The following is a 17488-nucleotide window of genomic DNA, read 5'->3' as shown; positions in this document are numbered from 1 at the left end:
AGGCGGCTTGTGAGGAAGAGAGGGCCTCTTACTCAAGGGATTCGATCAGGAAGATGGTGGTCACTGAATATCTCCATTTAATCGGTAACTGCAGGTCAGTCTTTTGGCCAAAGTGGAGCAGCTAAGAACGGAGGCGCTCCACCCCAGATCTGCTGCAGTGTCATTCTGTAGACCTTTCTGTGTTCAGGAGAAAGCTGAGGGGATTCTTTCAGGGAAACACAAGGGAGGGTGCGGAGGAGAAGCCGTGAAACCCAGCGAGTGCCTGGCCTCCGCTCAGATCCGCTTGCAGCGATTCTCTTGCAGGAGGTCTGGGCTCCTAGCTTCAAAAATACACCAAATTTCAGGCTGACCCTAGGGTGTGACCCCTTTTAACCGTTTCAAACAACTCAGCTTTGATGGTGCTAGAGGGAAGTCTGGCCTCTGAAATAGTTTAGACGCGTTGCTTAGGGAATGTGAGATTTTCTCTCTCTCTCTCTCTCTTCTAAATTTAAGAAAAGAAAGAAAGAAAAAAAGCTTCTTTCATCAAGGAAAACTTGGTTTTTCTAAACTCCGGTGACCAGACAGGTTACAATGGGGTCTTTGTAAGTGAAACCTCAAACGGCGCTGGCTCCCCCGCCCCGCTCGGTCCTGTCCTGCGGGGAAGGAGGAGACGCCGAGCCTTTGGGAAGCTGCCGAAATTTCGAGGCGAGCCCGGGCGGCGGGTCCACCCCGACCCGCGGGCAAGGCAGGCAGGATGCTCGGTTCGCTGGAATCCCGCCTCCTCCCGCCGGGATGCCCTGGACCGGGCCAGGAGGGGGGAGGGGAGGAGGGGGGAAGGGGGGAGGGGAGGAGCAACCAGGCTGAAAATTAAACCCCGGCCTCCGGCGTCCGCGGACCTCCACGGCCTGAGCCTGCAGTGTGGGGCCCGGTGGGGGAGGGGCGCCCTTTCCGGGACCGTGGGAGTCACCCAGGGCTCCCGCCTCCCACCGTTCTCGCCGCAGGTGCTCGTGGCCTGAGGATGCGCGGGGCCCCGCAGCCCCGGGGATGCTCGGCGCCTTCCCCGTGGCTCCCGCGACGGCTGCGACCCCGCCTTGCCCGGTGCGCGCTTGGAAAATACCACTGCTGCTCGCCCCTGGCTTACCTGGTCGGTGGTCTGGCTGGGCTGGAGAAGAAAAGATGGGAGACAGTAAGAAGGCGCCCCACTAAACCCGCGCGCAACTTACTTGAGCCGCGCACAAGCAGAGCCCCGACAGCAGCAGTCCCAGCCCGAGGGCCCCGCTGTCCCGCGCTGTCCAGGCCATGCCCTCCGCGCGCCGCTACTCCCCGGGCGCGACCCGCCACGCGCGCATAGGGGCACTTGTCCCCGCAAAAAGCGCCCCCGGGAGCAGCGGTTGCAAAGGTGCCCCAGCCAGAAAGGCGTAAGTTCCTCCTGTTTATGAATGACCCCGAGAGGGTCCTGGGGATTGGAGGAAAGCTTGCGGGCCGGGAGGACGGATAGAATGACAACAGTCCCCTTTAACCCTTTCCCCGCGGCCGCTCAGGCCAGCTCTGCCTGCGCCCCACCCGCCTCGGGGCAGCCTTGTGCTGTCCTAGGAGCCAATTCGGTGGCCTGTGTGCCACCAAGGGATGCAAGTAGCCTGTTGACCGGCAGTGTTCTGACGGAGATGTTTGGGAGGGGAGAAGGGAGGGTCGTAAGCCACCCAAGGTGGAAGCAGACACCCCCGCCCCAAGGTGGTTTCTACCCGCCAAGCTGTGGGTGGGACCCATGCTTCCTAAACATCTATTTGGGCTGTGCAGCAAAGCCTGGACTCTTCAGAGAAAGAGAGTGGGGAGGTGGGGAGTTTGGGGAGGTGGAGAGAGCTAAGCTGGGTGGAAGTGGTCTTGCAGGTGGTCCAGGGACTCACTGTTATCCTGGCTGGCAGCTCATGGCAAGTTTCTCTCTGGGGTCTCAATGGGTCACAATGGATCAGCATCCACTGAAGTTCAAACTGGGAAAAGACAGCAGCCAGTCAGTTCAGGTCCTTTTGGAGGACAGAAGCAGCTCATTTAAAAGAAAGATGAGTTTTTAAGTGTGGTCCAATTGTTAAATGTCTGGTCACCAACTTGAACTTGTCCATCTCAGCAGACCAGGACTCTTGTTCTTTGAATACAATTTTTCCAGTGGAAGAGGGCTGGAAACCCTTCCCACTTTTCTCCTATCATTGGATGTAGATGACTTTAGCTCTGCATTGCTCCAGCATAGGCCTAGGTAGGAAACCCACCACTGGCACTGACTTTCTATTTCTGTCCTCACCACAACCTTCAAGAGGTAGATTCTATTAAAATGAAACTCAGAGAGAACAGGAAACTGTCCTAGGCACAAGCCCGTAAGTGTCAGAGTCTGGATGGGATCCCAGGCCTATTGACTCCACAGAGGACATATGCACTGAGACTTCACACGGGAAAAGATTAGAAACAGAGACAGCAAAAGAGGTGGCACGAGGAATAAAGTAGAGAAAGGAAAATTGGGTCTGGGAGAATAGGCATGCTAGACATTTGCCATGGAATGTCTCAGCTTGAAATGGAAATAGGAAGGTCTGGAAGTGGAGGGAATGAGAGAAATTTAGCTGTCAGGGAAAAAACAAGATGGTAAATAATATTTAAATTTAACTAATTCACATGTTGAAGAGATATAAAATTCCTAGACAGTTGAAAGTTGGGTATGTCTGGACAACTTCTTACATTTCAGCATGTGTTAAGGGAGAAAGAAGAGCAGAATAGGAGAGAAACAGAACAAAGGAAGAGTGGCCAGGTCTGAACCTGAAAGCCTCAGGTGACAAGGTTTAAAAAAAAAAAACAAGGTGTAACCACAGGAAGCCTGCCACCAGGTGCCACTCTGCTCCCTCTTCATTGAGGAAGTTCCTTGCCAGGCATTTCTAATTGGATCCATATTTCTTGGTCAGTTGATTCTCCTGGCCTTATGCAAATGTCTAGTTAAGTACCCAGGTCCCAAATCCAAACATAATGTCATCTAAATGTAAAGTAACTTAACGTAAGGTAATCTCTTTTCTTTCATCCAGTGGTGATTTGCACTCCATCCCTCCTGCCAAAAAGGATTCCATCTACTGTATCTGCAATTAAGTTGAATACATTTTTCCCATTGTTACAGAAGCATTCAGAGTTGAGGTTACTGGATGGAATATCAAATTTGGAGAGGACAAAAGAGGAAGTCGTTCCCTTTGACCCACAGAGGAAGGGAAACTTAACCAAAGGAGGTTTTCTATTTGATAAAGGGGTGAAAATAAGACATCAAGCTTTCTCATTCCTGCATTGGTGCCCTTTCTCACATGATTCTAACTGCCCTGGAATTCTCCTCTTCCTCCATTTTTCTTGTTTCTCTCAACCCTCCCATGCCTTTTCTCCAGAAAATGTGGACATCTGGAAAAATGAATTAAGTGAGATGAAAAGAAAGTAAGCAGCTAAATCAAGGCATATTTTAGGATGGAAAGTTATCTACAAATTGTATGAAAACTGTGCTGATTTGTGTGCTCTTGGTGTGAATTATTTAACAATAGCATATTGACATCCTACAAAAGAACTGCTTCCCAAACCACATGATATCTTGCAGCTAAGGAATTCACTTCAACCAAACAGTTTGTTTTTAATCAGAATAGTCTTGTTTGCTTGAGAGGGATTTTATTTTGGTTCCGTTCCAAACTGCAGTGGAAATTGTAAAAGGAAGATGAAAACATGGGAAAACCTTTTCCTTAATGACTACTAAATACATGGCACTGTCCCAACAGCTCTTGGAGGCCAGTCACATATGGGTAAAGGAGCTCAGAGAGGTTAAATCATTTGCCACAGGTCACACAGCTAATAAATGTCAGAGCTGGCATTCCAGATGTGCCCAACTCTACAATAAGGACTTTCTCTGCTATCCCTGTCAGCCTCCCTGGAGAATACATCATATCTCCAGAATGAATCATGATTTTCTAAGCAGGTAACCCATGCATGTGGTGATTGAATATTTGTATTAAGGATGAATAGAAAAGAAGACAGATCTAGAAATCAAAACTGCATAAACTTGTTTCTTACATGTACTAGGAAACTTCAGAACTAGACTAAGATATTTTCATAAGAATTCAAAACTTTCCCTATCTGCATGCTTTTTGTAGAAATATATCCAGAAGCAAAATTGCTACTGTTCCTCCCAAAACTGGCAGCTGTTTCTATATGCAGTTACATATTCATGTGTATGACAAAATATCACATAGGAAATGTGATTTTTTTTCCTCAATGACCAGATAAAAGTTTTACCAGAATAAGAAAAGGTGTCTCCCCCTCCCTAACTCTCAAAATAAAAGGGACCACTCATAGAATGTTATTCACCAAGTCCTTTGTGAATTGATATTAAACTAGGTATGCATTGTATGTGTATGATTTTTTGATTCTCAAAAATAATTCATACCTTAATCACCTCGAGAAATTTTAATTATATGGCTAACCAGGAAACCTATATCCTTTGTTTAGATAGTTCATTAAAGTTACTTATTACAAATGCAAAATAATTCATTAAGCTATTTTCTTAAAAATGTAATTCTCTCTGGATAAATGGTACACCTCTGTAAGTATGCGTGATGCAATTGTGGTGCAGGATAAGGGGGAATGGAACGGAATTCATCTGTGAACACAGGCTGGGTGTGGCAAAGTGCCACCCAGATCAGAGGTTTCTGAACACATCTGTGCTTCCACATAAACACTACCTACACACCCATAAACATCTATACAACAACCGTTTGGGGCATGCAACACAAATTCCAATTTCCATGCTAATTATTTTGAAGGAAGATTGGCAGAGTTCCCTGGTAAAAGTCACTCTCATTATACATCGAAAATGCTGATTTCCACACGTCTCTCATTTTCATACCTAGAATCATGCTTCTCTTTGAATACCCACGGACAAAATATATGTGACAGATGTTTTAATTTAGTTCGTCTGCAAATATTTTTTAAGTCCCAATATAAGACAAGCACTAAGGAAATATTCTAGGGTATCTAGAGATATTGTCCTCCCCATAATGGGCTTACAGTATGTGACATGAGAAAACATACAAGCAGAGAAATAAAAAGTAAAAAGGTTTTTTAATCTATTAAGCAGAACATAAAATGCCCTAGGACAATTCATATTTCTCAACATAAAATACTTCTGCCTTGTTTCAAGGAAAACTGAGTTGTGTGAGTGTGGGGTCTTACATATTCCCAGATTCATCATTATGCAATTCTTTTCAATAGGACTCTGAGGTATAATTCTATCCCCTAAGCTGGAGGAGGGTCCAGCTGACAGCATATTAAAACAAGGAATTTTGGCCCCAAACCCTCTATTCTTTTAATAGGACTAGAGATTTCCACCTATTTTGCTGGGTTTTTGACAAATATTAATAAGGTACATAAGCCCTTCAGAAGAACTAAGCAAAAACTAATAGCAGACAACTACCTTTTCCCCCTGAGAGAGAATTTTAATAACAAACTATGGAACTTGACTCAATATTAAGGAGAATGGCACAAGGCTTAATTTTTTGTAAGCTGAATTATGATTAAATTTTATGTACAAGGCCTAAAAACTAGCTCTTCAAAGATAAATTCTTTAACAGGAGAGATGTTTCATTAAGCTTTTTGTCTGGTCAGTAGCAACAAAAATTTAAAGAAATACTTGAGCTCACAGAGCTCATGCTTCTTTTCAGTTTATGATGAAATGTTGGTTTCTACCATCATAAGGGACCTCCTCTAGGTGAAGCTTCCTGGTTGCTGAGCAGGAGGCCCTGAACTGCCCGGATTCATCATTCTTCCCCCAACACTGTGTAGACTAAGCCATGTAGTTCCAGACAAGGTGCTAGGTATGTGGTTAAATATGAGTGGGGGACATATTTGAATTACACCAAAGGCAGAGGCAGAATGGTGGAAGGGGAAAGCAGTGGACTTGGAGTTAGCAGATCTGGCAACTAGTCATTTACTCATTTTTTAAGTCAACATACCTTTATATAGCACATTCACGTGCTTCAAGAGAGATACTATGGAAGACACAAAAATGTTTAGTGCATAGGACAGTATCTAAGCTGAAAAAATGCTTTTGAAAATAAATACAACAGCAGTTGAGATAAGAAAGATGTATTTCTGGCTAAGGTCATCAACAAGGGGATCATGTAACATGGGATACATAAGGAGGGACCTGAAGGGCACTTAAGGTTTTCATAAGCAGAGATGGAGAGGATGAAGGGTAGAGTTCTGAAGAGAGGATGTGACGATACAAGGCACAAGGGTGGAAAGTGATGCAGAGAGAAGGAACCATGCTCACTGTGGAAAAGAATTCCCCTCCCCCCTTGAATTCTAAGCAAAGAAATTTGAATATTATAGAGTAGATAATTATTGGATTGTCATTAAAGATTTTTTTGCAGCAGGGGTGGGGTGAGGGAAGGTGGCCTTAATTTAGAAGGGTATTTCAGGGAGATCATGTGGTAATAAATGCTGGTCCTTTGAGGCAGAGGGAGGTTACTATCATAGGACATCAAGAAGTGTTATTCTGAGCTATGGTGAGGTGTCCTGGGTTTTCTACCAATTTAAAGACAATCCTCCCCTCATACCCTATGCCCCTTCAGCTACCATCCTGCTTCCTGCTCCCTTTCATACAAAAGTCAAAAGCGTTATCTACTTTCATTGCTTCCAATTCCTCTCAGTTCCACTCTCTCTTGAACTTCTCCAACTGGGCTTTCATTCCCAATACTCCAATGGACATTTTCTCAAGATCAGCCCCATTGGTTTCTACATCCAAAGGTCAACTCTCAGTCCTCACCTTATTTGTCCTATCTACAGCATTTGAGTGAGTTGACCATTCCATCCTCCCTGGAATACTATTTTCCCTCAACTTTTGGAGTACCGCAGTCTCCTGCACCACAGGCTGTTCTTATTGGTTTCTTTGGCAGAATCATCCTCACCTCAGTAAATTCTAAATGTTGGTTATTTGGGGGCTCAGTTTTGGGGCTTCTCTATCACACTCAACTCTCAGTTATTTCATCTTGGTTCTTGGCTTTAAATACATACATATTTATAGCTCCAGAGTTCTATTCCCAGTTGGACCTGTCTCTGGAACTCCAGAACATATCTAACTACCTGCTCAGCATCTCCACGGAGGTAGCAAACCCCTGATCAAACTTAGATATTCCCCAAACCAATACCTGGTATTCTCACTGACATCTGCTCTTTCCATAGTCTTTTGCATTTCATTAAATGGAAACTCTATACTTCCAATTACTCACACCAAAATATTGATGTCATCCATGAGTCTTCTTTCCCTCTTACACTTAAAACTTCATTTGCTTTACCCTAAAAATATATCAGGATCTGACCATTTTGCACCACCTCCACCACTACCACCTTGTTCTAAACCAAGACCATCCCTGCCAGAATTATTGCAGTAGCCCCTTAAGATTTCCCCTTAATAATCAAAACTGACAAACCTCTAACCAGGCTAACCAAAAAGAAAGAGAGAAGACACAATTGAAAAAATAAGAAATCAAAGAAAAGTAACAACCAATACCACAGAAATACAGAAGAAAAAAATCATGAGAAAATGCTATGAACACTTATATACCAACAAATTGAATCTAGAAGAAATGGACAAGTTTCTGGAAACATACAGCGTGACAAGACCAAGTCAAGAAAAAACAAATAATTTGAACAGACCAATCACTAGACATGAAATAGAATCTGTAAAAACAAACAACAACAAAAAATATCCCTGTAAACAAAAGTCCAGGACGAAATGGCTTCACTGGGCAATTCTATCAAACATACAAATAAGAAGTTATATCTATCCTTCTCAAACTATTCCAAAAAATTGAAGAGGGAACAGTCCCAAATTCATTCCATGAGGCCACTGTCACCTTGATACAAGAAACAGACAAAGACACCACCAAAAAAGAAAATTACAGGCCAATACCTTTGATGAATATAGATGCAAAAATCCTCAACAAATATTAATAAACTAAATCCAACAATACATAAAAAGAATCATACACCATGATAAAGTTGGATTAATTCCAGGGTCACAAAGATGGTTCAACATACACAAATAAATCAATGTGACACACCACATTAACAAAACAAAGGATAAGAATCACATGATCATCCCAATAAATGCAGAAAAAGCATCTGAAAAAACTCCACATCCATTCAATGGTAAAAAATGCTCACCAGAATAAACATTCCAAGAGGCTAAAGAGGTGGTGATGTGTGTGTTCCTCAATGGTGAATTTCTTTATGTGACTTTCAACACCTTCCATCCATAGAGAAGCCAACCTATTAGAGTCAGTACTTGTCATCCTCGAGCAAAAATGAGAGTTCCTGTTGCTCCCCACCACAGGGGGCAAGGGGCAGAAACAAGAGGAATTACTACTAGGCAGCATAGGGAAAGGAGACAGTAAATCCTATAAATTAGACAAAATGAGAAAACAAAGAAACACCATGCAGGCAAAGGAGCAGGAAAAAAAGACCCACAAGACCAAATAAATGAAGAGGAAATAGGAAAACTGCCTGAAAAAGAATTCAGAATAATGATAGTAAAGGTGATCCAAGATCTCAAAAACAAAATAGAGGGAAAAAAACAAGAAACACCCAATAAGCACTCAGAAGAACTAAAGAGCAAACAAACAGTAATGGACAACAAAATAACTGAAATTAAAAATACTCTAGATGGTATAAATAGCAGAATAACTGAGGTAGAAGAACGAATAAGTGAGTTGGAAGATAGAAGGGGGAAAATAACTGCCACAGAGGAGGAAAAAGAAAAAAGAATAAAAATAATGGAAGACAGTTTCAGAGACCTTGGTGACAACATTAAGCACACCAACATTCAAATCATAGGCATCTCAGAAGAAGAAGAAAAAAAGAAAGGGTCTGAGAAAATATTTGAAGAGGTTATAGTGGAAAACTTCCCCAACATGGGAACAGAAATAATTAATCAAGTCCAAGAAGCACAGAGTCCCATACAGAATAAACCCAAGGAGAAATACACTGAGGCACATATTAATCAAACTAAGGAAAATTAAACACAAAGAAAAAATATTAAAAGCAGCAAAAGAAAAGCAACAAATAACATGTAAGGGAACACCTATAAGGATAACAGCTGATCTTTCTGCAGAAACTCTGCAGGCCAGAAGGGAATGGGGCAGGATATACTGAAAGTCCTGAAAGAGAAGAACATACAGCCAAGAATACTCTACCCAGCAAGAATCTCATTCAGATTCGATGGAGAAATCAAAAGCTTTACAGACAAGCAAAAGTTAAGAGATTTCAGCACCACCAAACCAGCCTTACAACAAGTGCTTAAGGAACTTTTCTAAGTAGGAAACACAAGAGAAAGAAAAGACCTATAAAAAGAAACACCCCAAAATTAAGAAAATGGTAATAGGAACACACGTCAATAATCACCTTAAATGTAAATGGATTAAATGCTCCAAACAAAAGACACAGACTGGCTCAGTGGATACAAAAACAAGACCCTTCTATATGTTGCCTACAAGAAACCCACTTCAGACCAAGGGACACATATAGACTGAAAGTAAGAGGATGGAAAAAGATATTTCATGCAAATGGAAGTCAAAAGAAAGCTGGAGTAACAATATTCATATCAGACAAATTGGACTTTAAAGACCATTACAAGAGACAAGGAAGGACACTACATAATGATCAAGGGATCAATCCAAGAAGAACATATAACAATTGTAAATATCTATGCACCCAACATAGGAGCACCTCAATACATAAAGCAAATGCTAACGGCCATAAAAGGGGACATTGACAGTAACACAATAATAGTAGGAGACTTTAACACCCCATTTACATCAACAGACAGATCACCCAAACAGAAAATAAATAAGGACACACAAGCTTTAAATGACACATTAGACCATCTCGACTTAATTGATATACATAGGACATTCCATCCAATAACTACAGAATACACTTTCTTCTCAAGTGCACATGGAACTTTTTCCAGGATAGATCACATCTTGGGTCACAAATCAAGCCTTGGTAAATTCAAGAAAATTGAAATCATATCAAGCATCGTCTCTGACCACAATGCCATGAGACTAGATATCAATTACAGGAAAAAAAACTGTAAAAAATACAACCACGTGAAGGATAAACAATACGCTATTAAACAACCAAGAAATCACTACAGAAATCAAAGAGGAAATCAAAAAATATCTAGAAACAAATCACAATGAAAACACAACAACCCAAAACCTATGGGATGCAGCAAAAGCAGTTCTAAGAGGCAAGTTTATAGCAATTCAGTCCTATCTGAAGAAACAAGAAAAATATCGAATAAACAACCTAACCTTACATCTAAAACAATTAGAGAAAAAGAACAAAAAAAAAAAATCCCAAAGTGAGCAGAAGGAAAGAAATCATAAAGATCACATCAGAAATAAATGAAAAAGAAATGAAGGAAACAATAGCAAAGATCAATGAAACTAAAAGCTGATTCTTTGAGAAGATAAATAAAATTGATAAACCATTCTTACTTCAACATAAGAAAAGCCATATATGACTAACCAACAGCCAACATCATTCTAAATGGTGAAAAACTGACTCATCAGGAAAAAAAGGGAGAAGACGCAAATCAACAGAATTAGAAAGGAGAAAGGAGAAGTAACAACTGACACCACAGAAATACAAAAGATCTTGAGACACTACTAAGCAACTATATGCCAATAAATTGGATAACCTGGAAGAAATGGATAAATTCTTAGAAAAGTACAATCTTCCAAGACTGAACCAGGAAGAAATAGAAAATATGAACAGACCAATCACAAGCATGAAATTGAGACTGTGATTAAAAATCTCCCAACAAACAAAAACCCAGGGCCAGATGGACTCACAGGCAAATTCTATCAAACATTTCGAGAAGAGCTAACACCTATCCTTCTCAAACTCTGCCAAAATATAGCAGAAGGAGGAACACTCCCAAACTCATTCTACGAGGCTACCATCACCCTCATACCAAAGCCAGGCAAAGATGTCACAAAAAAAGAAAATTACAGGCCAATATCACTGATGAATATAGATGCAAAAATCCTCAACAAAATACTAACTAACAGAATCCAACAGCACATTAAAAAGATCATACACCATGATCAAGTGGGGTTTATCTCTGGAATGCAAAGATTCTTCAATATACGCAAATCAATCAATGTGATACATCATATCAACAAACTGAAGGATAAAAAACATAAGATAATCTCAATAGATGAGAAGAAGATTTTGACAAAATTCAACATCCATTTATGATAAAAAAAAACTCTCCAGAAAATGGGCATAGAAGGAAATTACTTCAACATAAGAAAAGCCATATATGACAAACCAACAGCCAACATCATTCTAAATGGTGAAAAACTGAAAGCAGTCACTCTAAGAACAGGAACAAGACAAGGGTGTCCACTCTCACCATTATTTTTCAACATAGTTTTGGAAGTTTTAGCCACAGCAAACAGAGAAGAAAATGAAATAAAAGAAATCCAAATTGGAAAAGAAGTAAAATTGTCACTCTTTGCAGATGACATGATATCATACACAGAAAACCCTAAAGATTCTACCAGAAAACTGCTAGCACTAATCGATGAATTTAGTAAAGTAGCAGGATACAAAATTAATGTGCAGAAATCTCTTGCATTCCTATATGCTCACAACAAAAGAGCAGAAAGAGAAATTAAGGAAACTCTCCCATTTACCATTGCAACAAAAAGAATAAAATACCTAGGAATAAACCTGCCTATGGAGGCAAAGGACCTGTATGCAGAAAACTATAAGACACTGATGAAAGAAAACCAAGATGATAAAAACAAATGGAGAGACATACCATGTTCTTGGATGGGAAGAATCAACATTATGAAATTGACTATCTTACCTAAAGCAATTTACAAATTCAATGCAATCCCTATCAAATTGCCAACAGCATTTTTCACAGAACTAGAGCAAGAAATCTTACGATTTGTATGGAAACACAAAAGACCTTGAAGAGCCAAAGCAATCTTGAGAAGGAAAGGTGGATTGGTGGAATTAGGCTTCCTGACTTCTAACTATACTACAAGGCCACAGTGATCAAGACAGTATGGTACTGGCACAAAAATAGAAAAGAAGATCAATGGAACAGAGCAAAGAACCCAGAGGTAAACCCAACCACATATGGGCACCTTATCTTTGACAAAGGAGGACAGAATATACAATGGAAAAAAGACAGCCTCTTCAATAAGTGGTGCTGGGAAGATTGGACAGCTACATGTAAAAGAATGAAATTAGAACACTTCCTAACACCATACACAAAAATAAACTCAAAATGGATTAAAGACCTAAATCCAATGCCAGACACTATAAAACTCCTACAGGAAAACATAGGCAGAACACTCTGTGACATACATCAAAGCAAGATCCTTTTTGACCCACCTCCTAGAATAAAGGAAATAAAATCAAGAATAAACAAATGGGACCTAATGAACTTAAAAGCTTTTGAACAGTGAAAGAAACCATAAAAAAGACAAGAAGACAACCCTCAGAATGGGAGAAAATACTTGCCAACGAAGCAATGGACAAAGATTAATGTCCAAAATATACAAGCAGCTCATGCAGCTTAATACCAAAAAAGCAAACAACTCAATACACAAATGGGAGGAAGACCTAAATAGACATTTCTCCAAAGAAGACATACAGATGGCCAACAAATACATGAAAAGATGCTCAACCTCACTAATCATTAGAGAAATGCAAATCAAAGTCACAATGAGGTATCACCACACACTGGTCAGAATGGCCATCATCAAAAAATCTAGAAACAACAAATGTTGGAGATGGTGTGGAGAAAAGGGAACTCTCCTGCACTGTTGGTGGGAACGTAAGTTGGTACAGCCACTATGGAAAACGGTTTGGAGGTTCCTTAAAAAGCTAAAAATAGAACTACCGTATGATCTAGTAATCCCACTACTGGGCATATACCCAGAGAAAGCCATAATCCAAAAAGAAACATGTACCATAATGTTCATTGCAGCACTATTTACAACAGCCAGGACATGGAAGCAACCTAAATGCCCATCAACAGTTGAATGGATAAAGAAGATGTGGCACATATATACAATGGAATATTACTCAGCCATTAAAAGGAATGAAATAGAGCTATATGTAATGAGGTGGACAGACCTAGAGTCTGTCATAGAGAGCAAAGTAAGCCAGAAAGAGAAAAACAAATACTGTATGGTAACTCATATATATGGATTCTAAAAAATAAAAAATAAAAAAAAAAATGGTACTGATGAATCCAGTGGCAGGGCAAGAACAAGGATGCAGATGCAGAGAATGGACTGGAGGACAGGGGGTTGGGGGTAGGGGGCAGAAGCTGGGACAAGTGAGAGAGTAGCATAGACATATTTACACTACCAACTGTAAAATAGATAGCTAGTGGGAAGTTGCTGTATAACAAAGGGAGATCAACTCAATGATGGGTGATGCCTTAGAGGGCCAGGACAGGGAGGGTGGGATGGAGTTGTGGGGGGGAGGGGATATGGGGATATATGTATAAATATAGCTGATTCACTTTGGTGTACCTCAAAATCTGGTACTACAGTGTAAAGCAATTATATTCCAATAAAAAGCTTTAAAAAATGTTCACCAAATTAGATATAGAAGAAACACATCTTAACATAATATAAGCTGTTTATGAGAAACCCACAGCCAACATAATACTCAACAATGAAAAGCTGAAAGCCTTCCTGCTAAATTCAGGAACAAGAAAAGGAATCCCATTCTCACCACTTCAGTATAGTATTGGAAGTCCTAGCCACAGGAACCAGACAAGAAAAAGAAACACAGGGTATCCAGTTTGGAAGGGAAGAGGAAAAACTGTCAGTGTTTGCAGAGGACTTGATACTCTATATAGAGAACCCTAAAGTCTCTCCACAAAAATTATTAGAACTAACAAATGAATTCAGCAACGTAGCAGGATACAAGATTAGTATACAGAAATCTGATGTTTCTTTACACTAATAATGAAATATCAAAAAAAATTTTTAATCCTGTTTAAAATTGCATCAAAAGAATAAAACACCTAAGACTAAACTTAGCCAAGGAGGTGAAAGGGCTATACTCTGAAAAGTGTAAAACATTGATGGAAATTGAAGATGATACAAAGAAATGAAAAGACATCCCATGCTCTTTGATTGGAAAAATTAATATAGTTAAAATGGGCATACAAAAAAGAAAAATGGCTGTACTGCCCAAAGCAATCTACAGATTTAATGTGATCCCTATCAAAATACCCATGACATTTTTCACAGAAGTAGAATAAATAACCCTAAAATTTATATGGAACCATAAAAGATGCAGAATTCCCAAATCAATGTTGAGAAAAGAAAACAAAGTTGGAGATAGCACCCTTCCAGACTTCAGACTACACTGCAAAGCTACAGTAATAAAAACAGTGTGGTATGGGCACAAAAACAGACACATAGATCAATGCAATAGAATAGAGAGCTCAGAAATAAACCAATTAATGATCAATTAATCTTTAACAAAGTAGGCAAGACTATAAATGAAGAAAAGACAGTCTGGGATGCTGGGAAGTGATGCTGGGAAAGCTAGACAGCTACATGTAAATCAATGAAATTAGAACATTCACTCACACCAGCTACAAAAATAAACTCAAAATGATTTAAAGACCTAATTGTAATGCCTGAAGCCATAAAACTCCTAGAAGAGAACATAGCCAGAACATTCTTTGACATAAATCATAGCAGTGTTTTCTTAGATAGCTCTCCCAAGGCAAAAGAAATAAAAGCAAAAATCAACAGATGGGACCTAATCAAACTTAGAAGCTTTTGTACAGCAAAGGAAATCATCAATAGAATGAAAAGACAATCTACAGAATGGTAGAGAATATTGGCAAAGAATGCAACTGACAAGGGGTTAATATCCAAAGTAGACAAACAGTTCATACAACTCAATATCAGAAAAAACACAAAATGACTCAATCTAAAAGTGGGCAGAAGACCTAGATAGACATTTTTCCAAACAGACATACAGATGGCCAACAGGCACATGAAAAGACACTCAGCATTGCTAATTATTAGAGAAATGCAAATCAAAATCACAATGAAGTATACCTCACACAGGTCAGAATGGCTACCATCAAAAAGTCTGTAAATAATATATGCTGGAGAGGGTGTGGAGAAAAAGAAACCCATGTACACTGTTGGTGGGAACATAAATTGGTGCAGCCACTAAGGAAAACAATGTGGAGTTTCCTTTAAAAACTAAAAATAGAACTACCATGTGATCCAGCAATCCCACTCCTAGGTATGTACCCAGATAAAATGAAAGCTCCAATTTGAAAAAAATACATGCGCCCCAGTGTTCCTAGCAGCACTATTTACAATAGTCAAGACATGGAAACAACCCAAGTGTCCATCAACAGACAACTGGCTTAAGAAGATGTGGTGAATATATACAATGGAATATTACTCAGCCATAAAAAGAATGAAATTTTGCCATTTATAGCAATGTGGATGGACCTAGAGAATGTTATGCTTGGTGAAGTAAGTCAGACAAAAAAAGACAGATGCTATATGACATAACTTTTATGTGGAATCTAAAAGATAATACAAATGAAGCTATATACAAAATGGAAACAGACTGAAAGACATAGAAAACAAACTTATGGTTACCCAAGGGGGAGGCAGGGAGGAGAAAGAAATTAGGAGTATGAGGTTAACATATTAAAAACTACTATAGGGTTTCCCTAGTGGCACAGTGGTTAAGAATCCACCTGCCAATGCAGGGGACGTGGGTTTGATCCCTGGGCCGGGAAGATTCCACATACCACAGAGCAACTAAGCCCTTGAGCCACAACTACTGAGCCTATGTGCCGCAACTACTGAAGCTCATGCACCTAGAGCCCGTGCTCCACAAGAGAAGCCACCACACTGAGAAACCAGCACACCACAGCAACGGGGAACGCCCACTCACCACAACTAGAGAAAGCCCCTGCACAGCAACGAAGACCCAAAGCAGCCAAAAATAAAACTAAATAAATAAGTAAATAATAAATCTTTAAAAAAAAAAAGCTACTATACATAAGTAGATAAGCAACAAGGGTTTACTGCATAGCACAGGGAATAATATCCAACATCTTATAATAACCTATAATGGACTATAATCTGAGAAAAAAACTAAATCACTATGCTGTACACCTGGAACTAATACAATATTGCAAATCAACTATACTTCAAAAAAAAAAAATCTCCTCTTAAGATGCCCATAAATGCTGTGTCCTTTTCTCCCCCTACAATATATTGTCAAAACTCAGCCAAAGAGATGCATTAAAAGAGGAGAATATGTTGCTCATCTATCCAAACCTATCTGATGGCTTTCCATCTTACACGTGGCACGAAAGCCAGCATGCTAACACAGGTCCCCACCCTCACATCATGGTACCTCTCCAGCCTCATGCCCTGCTTCTCTCCATCTCATCCCAGCCACACTGGTCTCCATGTTCTCCTCAAACACAGCCAACAACACTTAACACCAGTCCCTTTAACTCATCTCTCTTCTTGTAATCCTCCTCCTCCAGACAGTATATATGTGCTAATTCCCCCAACTCCTTCAGGTTTCTGCTAAATGTTCTTTTCTCAAAGTGGCCCTCTTTCCAGGCACTCCAATTTTCTTCTTGTTTCTCTATAGCATTTATGACCACCTAGCATACTATAAATGTATTCATTTAGTCATCTGTGTCTGTCTCCTCTCCCTAGAATGAATGTAAGCACCGTTGCAGCTGTACATTTCTGCCTATAACTTAGCAGATGTTTAGTAAATTGTTGTTTAATGTTAATAAATAAACACATAGAAATGGATAAGAAATATAACAAAGAAAGTATTGATAGTATTTGTCTTCTGGTTTGATTACAACTTAGGGCAAGCCCCTTCCCCTGCCTGGGTTTCCATTTCTTCATGTATAAACTGAGAGGTTTGAACTACATAGACTTAGTTTCCTATAGCTTTGAAAGCCTGTGATTCTATGGACACCATGTTGTAACCAAAGAAACTAACCACACAGAGATTAACATGAAGAGAAGGAAAAATGACACTGAATTAACCTCTTGCCTTCTAGCCAGCTGGTCTACATAACAAAGATTTCTTTATGATCTTAGCCTGTATACATTGTAAGAACAATGGAAATACTATAACACTGATTTTTTTAATTGCAGCAGTCCGGGCATACCTGAGGCAAATAAAAATTTTTGTATTTTCAATTTTCCATGAAAAGCAAGTTTGGCCATCATTTAATTTTTACTCTAGTTGTGCTCAGCCCCTATCATGGCTCCTCCTGTGTTAGCAGCTCTTTTTTTGTGTGTTCTTCTTGTTTTATTGCCACCTAGTGGAAAATCTAGCTGATGTTGTGAATATGATCTACAGTGTAGCAGGCTAGGTT

At 40.0% G+C, this 17488-nt stretch overlaps 1 protein-coding gene across 1 annotated transcript in view; it reads right to left on the bottom strand.

Annotated features, from left to right (window-relative positions):
* The window catches only part of COL9A1 (collagen type IX alpha 1 chain), a 93415-nt gene that overhangs the window by 63085 nt on the left and 12842 nt on the right, over positions 1-17488 (bottom strand). Inside the window, exons 6-7 of the mRNA XM_057739581.1 lie at positions 1884-1967; positions 1121-1141 (exon numbers count right to left, since the gene is read on the bottom strand). Coding sequence (XP_057595564.1) covers positions 1121-1141; positions 1884-1967 — 105 coding nt within the window. The remainder of the gene's footprint in view (positions 1-1120; positions 1142-1883; positions 1968-17488) is intronic.

This window comes from Hippopotamus amphibius, chromosome 6 (assembly GCF_030028045.1).
Source record: "Hippopotamus amphibius kiboko isolate mHipAmp2 chromosome 6, mHipAmp2.hap2, whole genome shotgun sequence".
Classification (NCBI taxonomy): Eukaryota; Metazoa; Chordata; class Mammalia; order Artiodactyla; family Hippopotamidae; genus Hippopotamus; species Hippopotamus amphibius.
The sequence above is the reverse complement of the archived record's forward strand: the minus strand, read 5'-3'. Positions and strand labels throughout refer to the sequence as shown.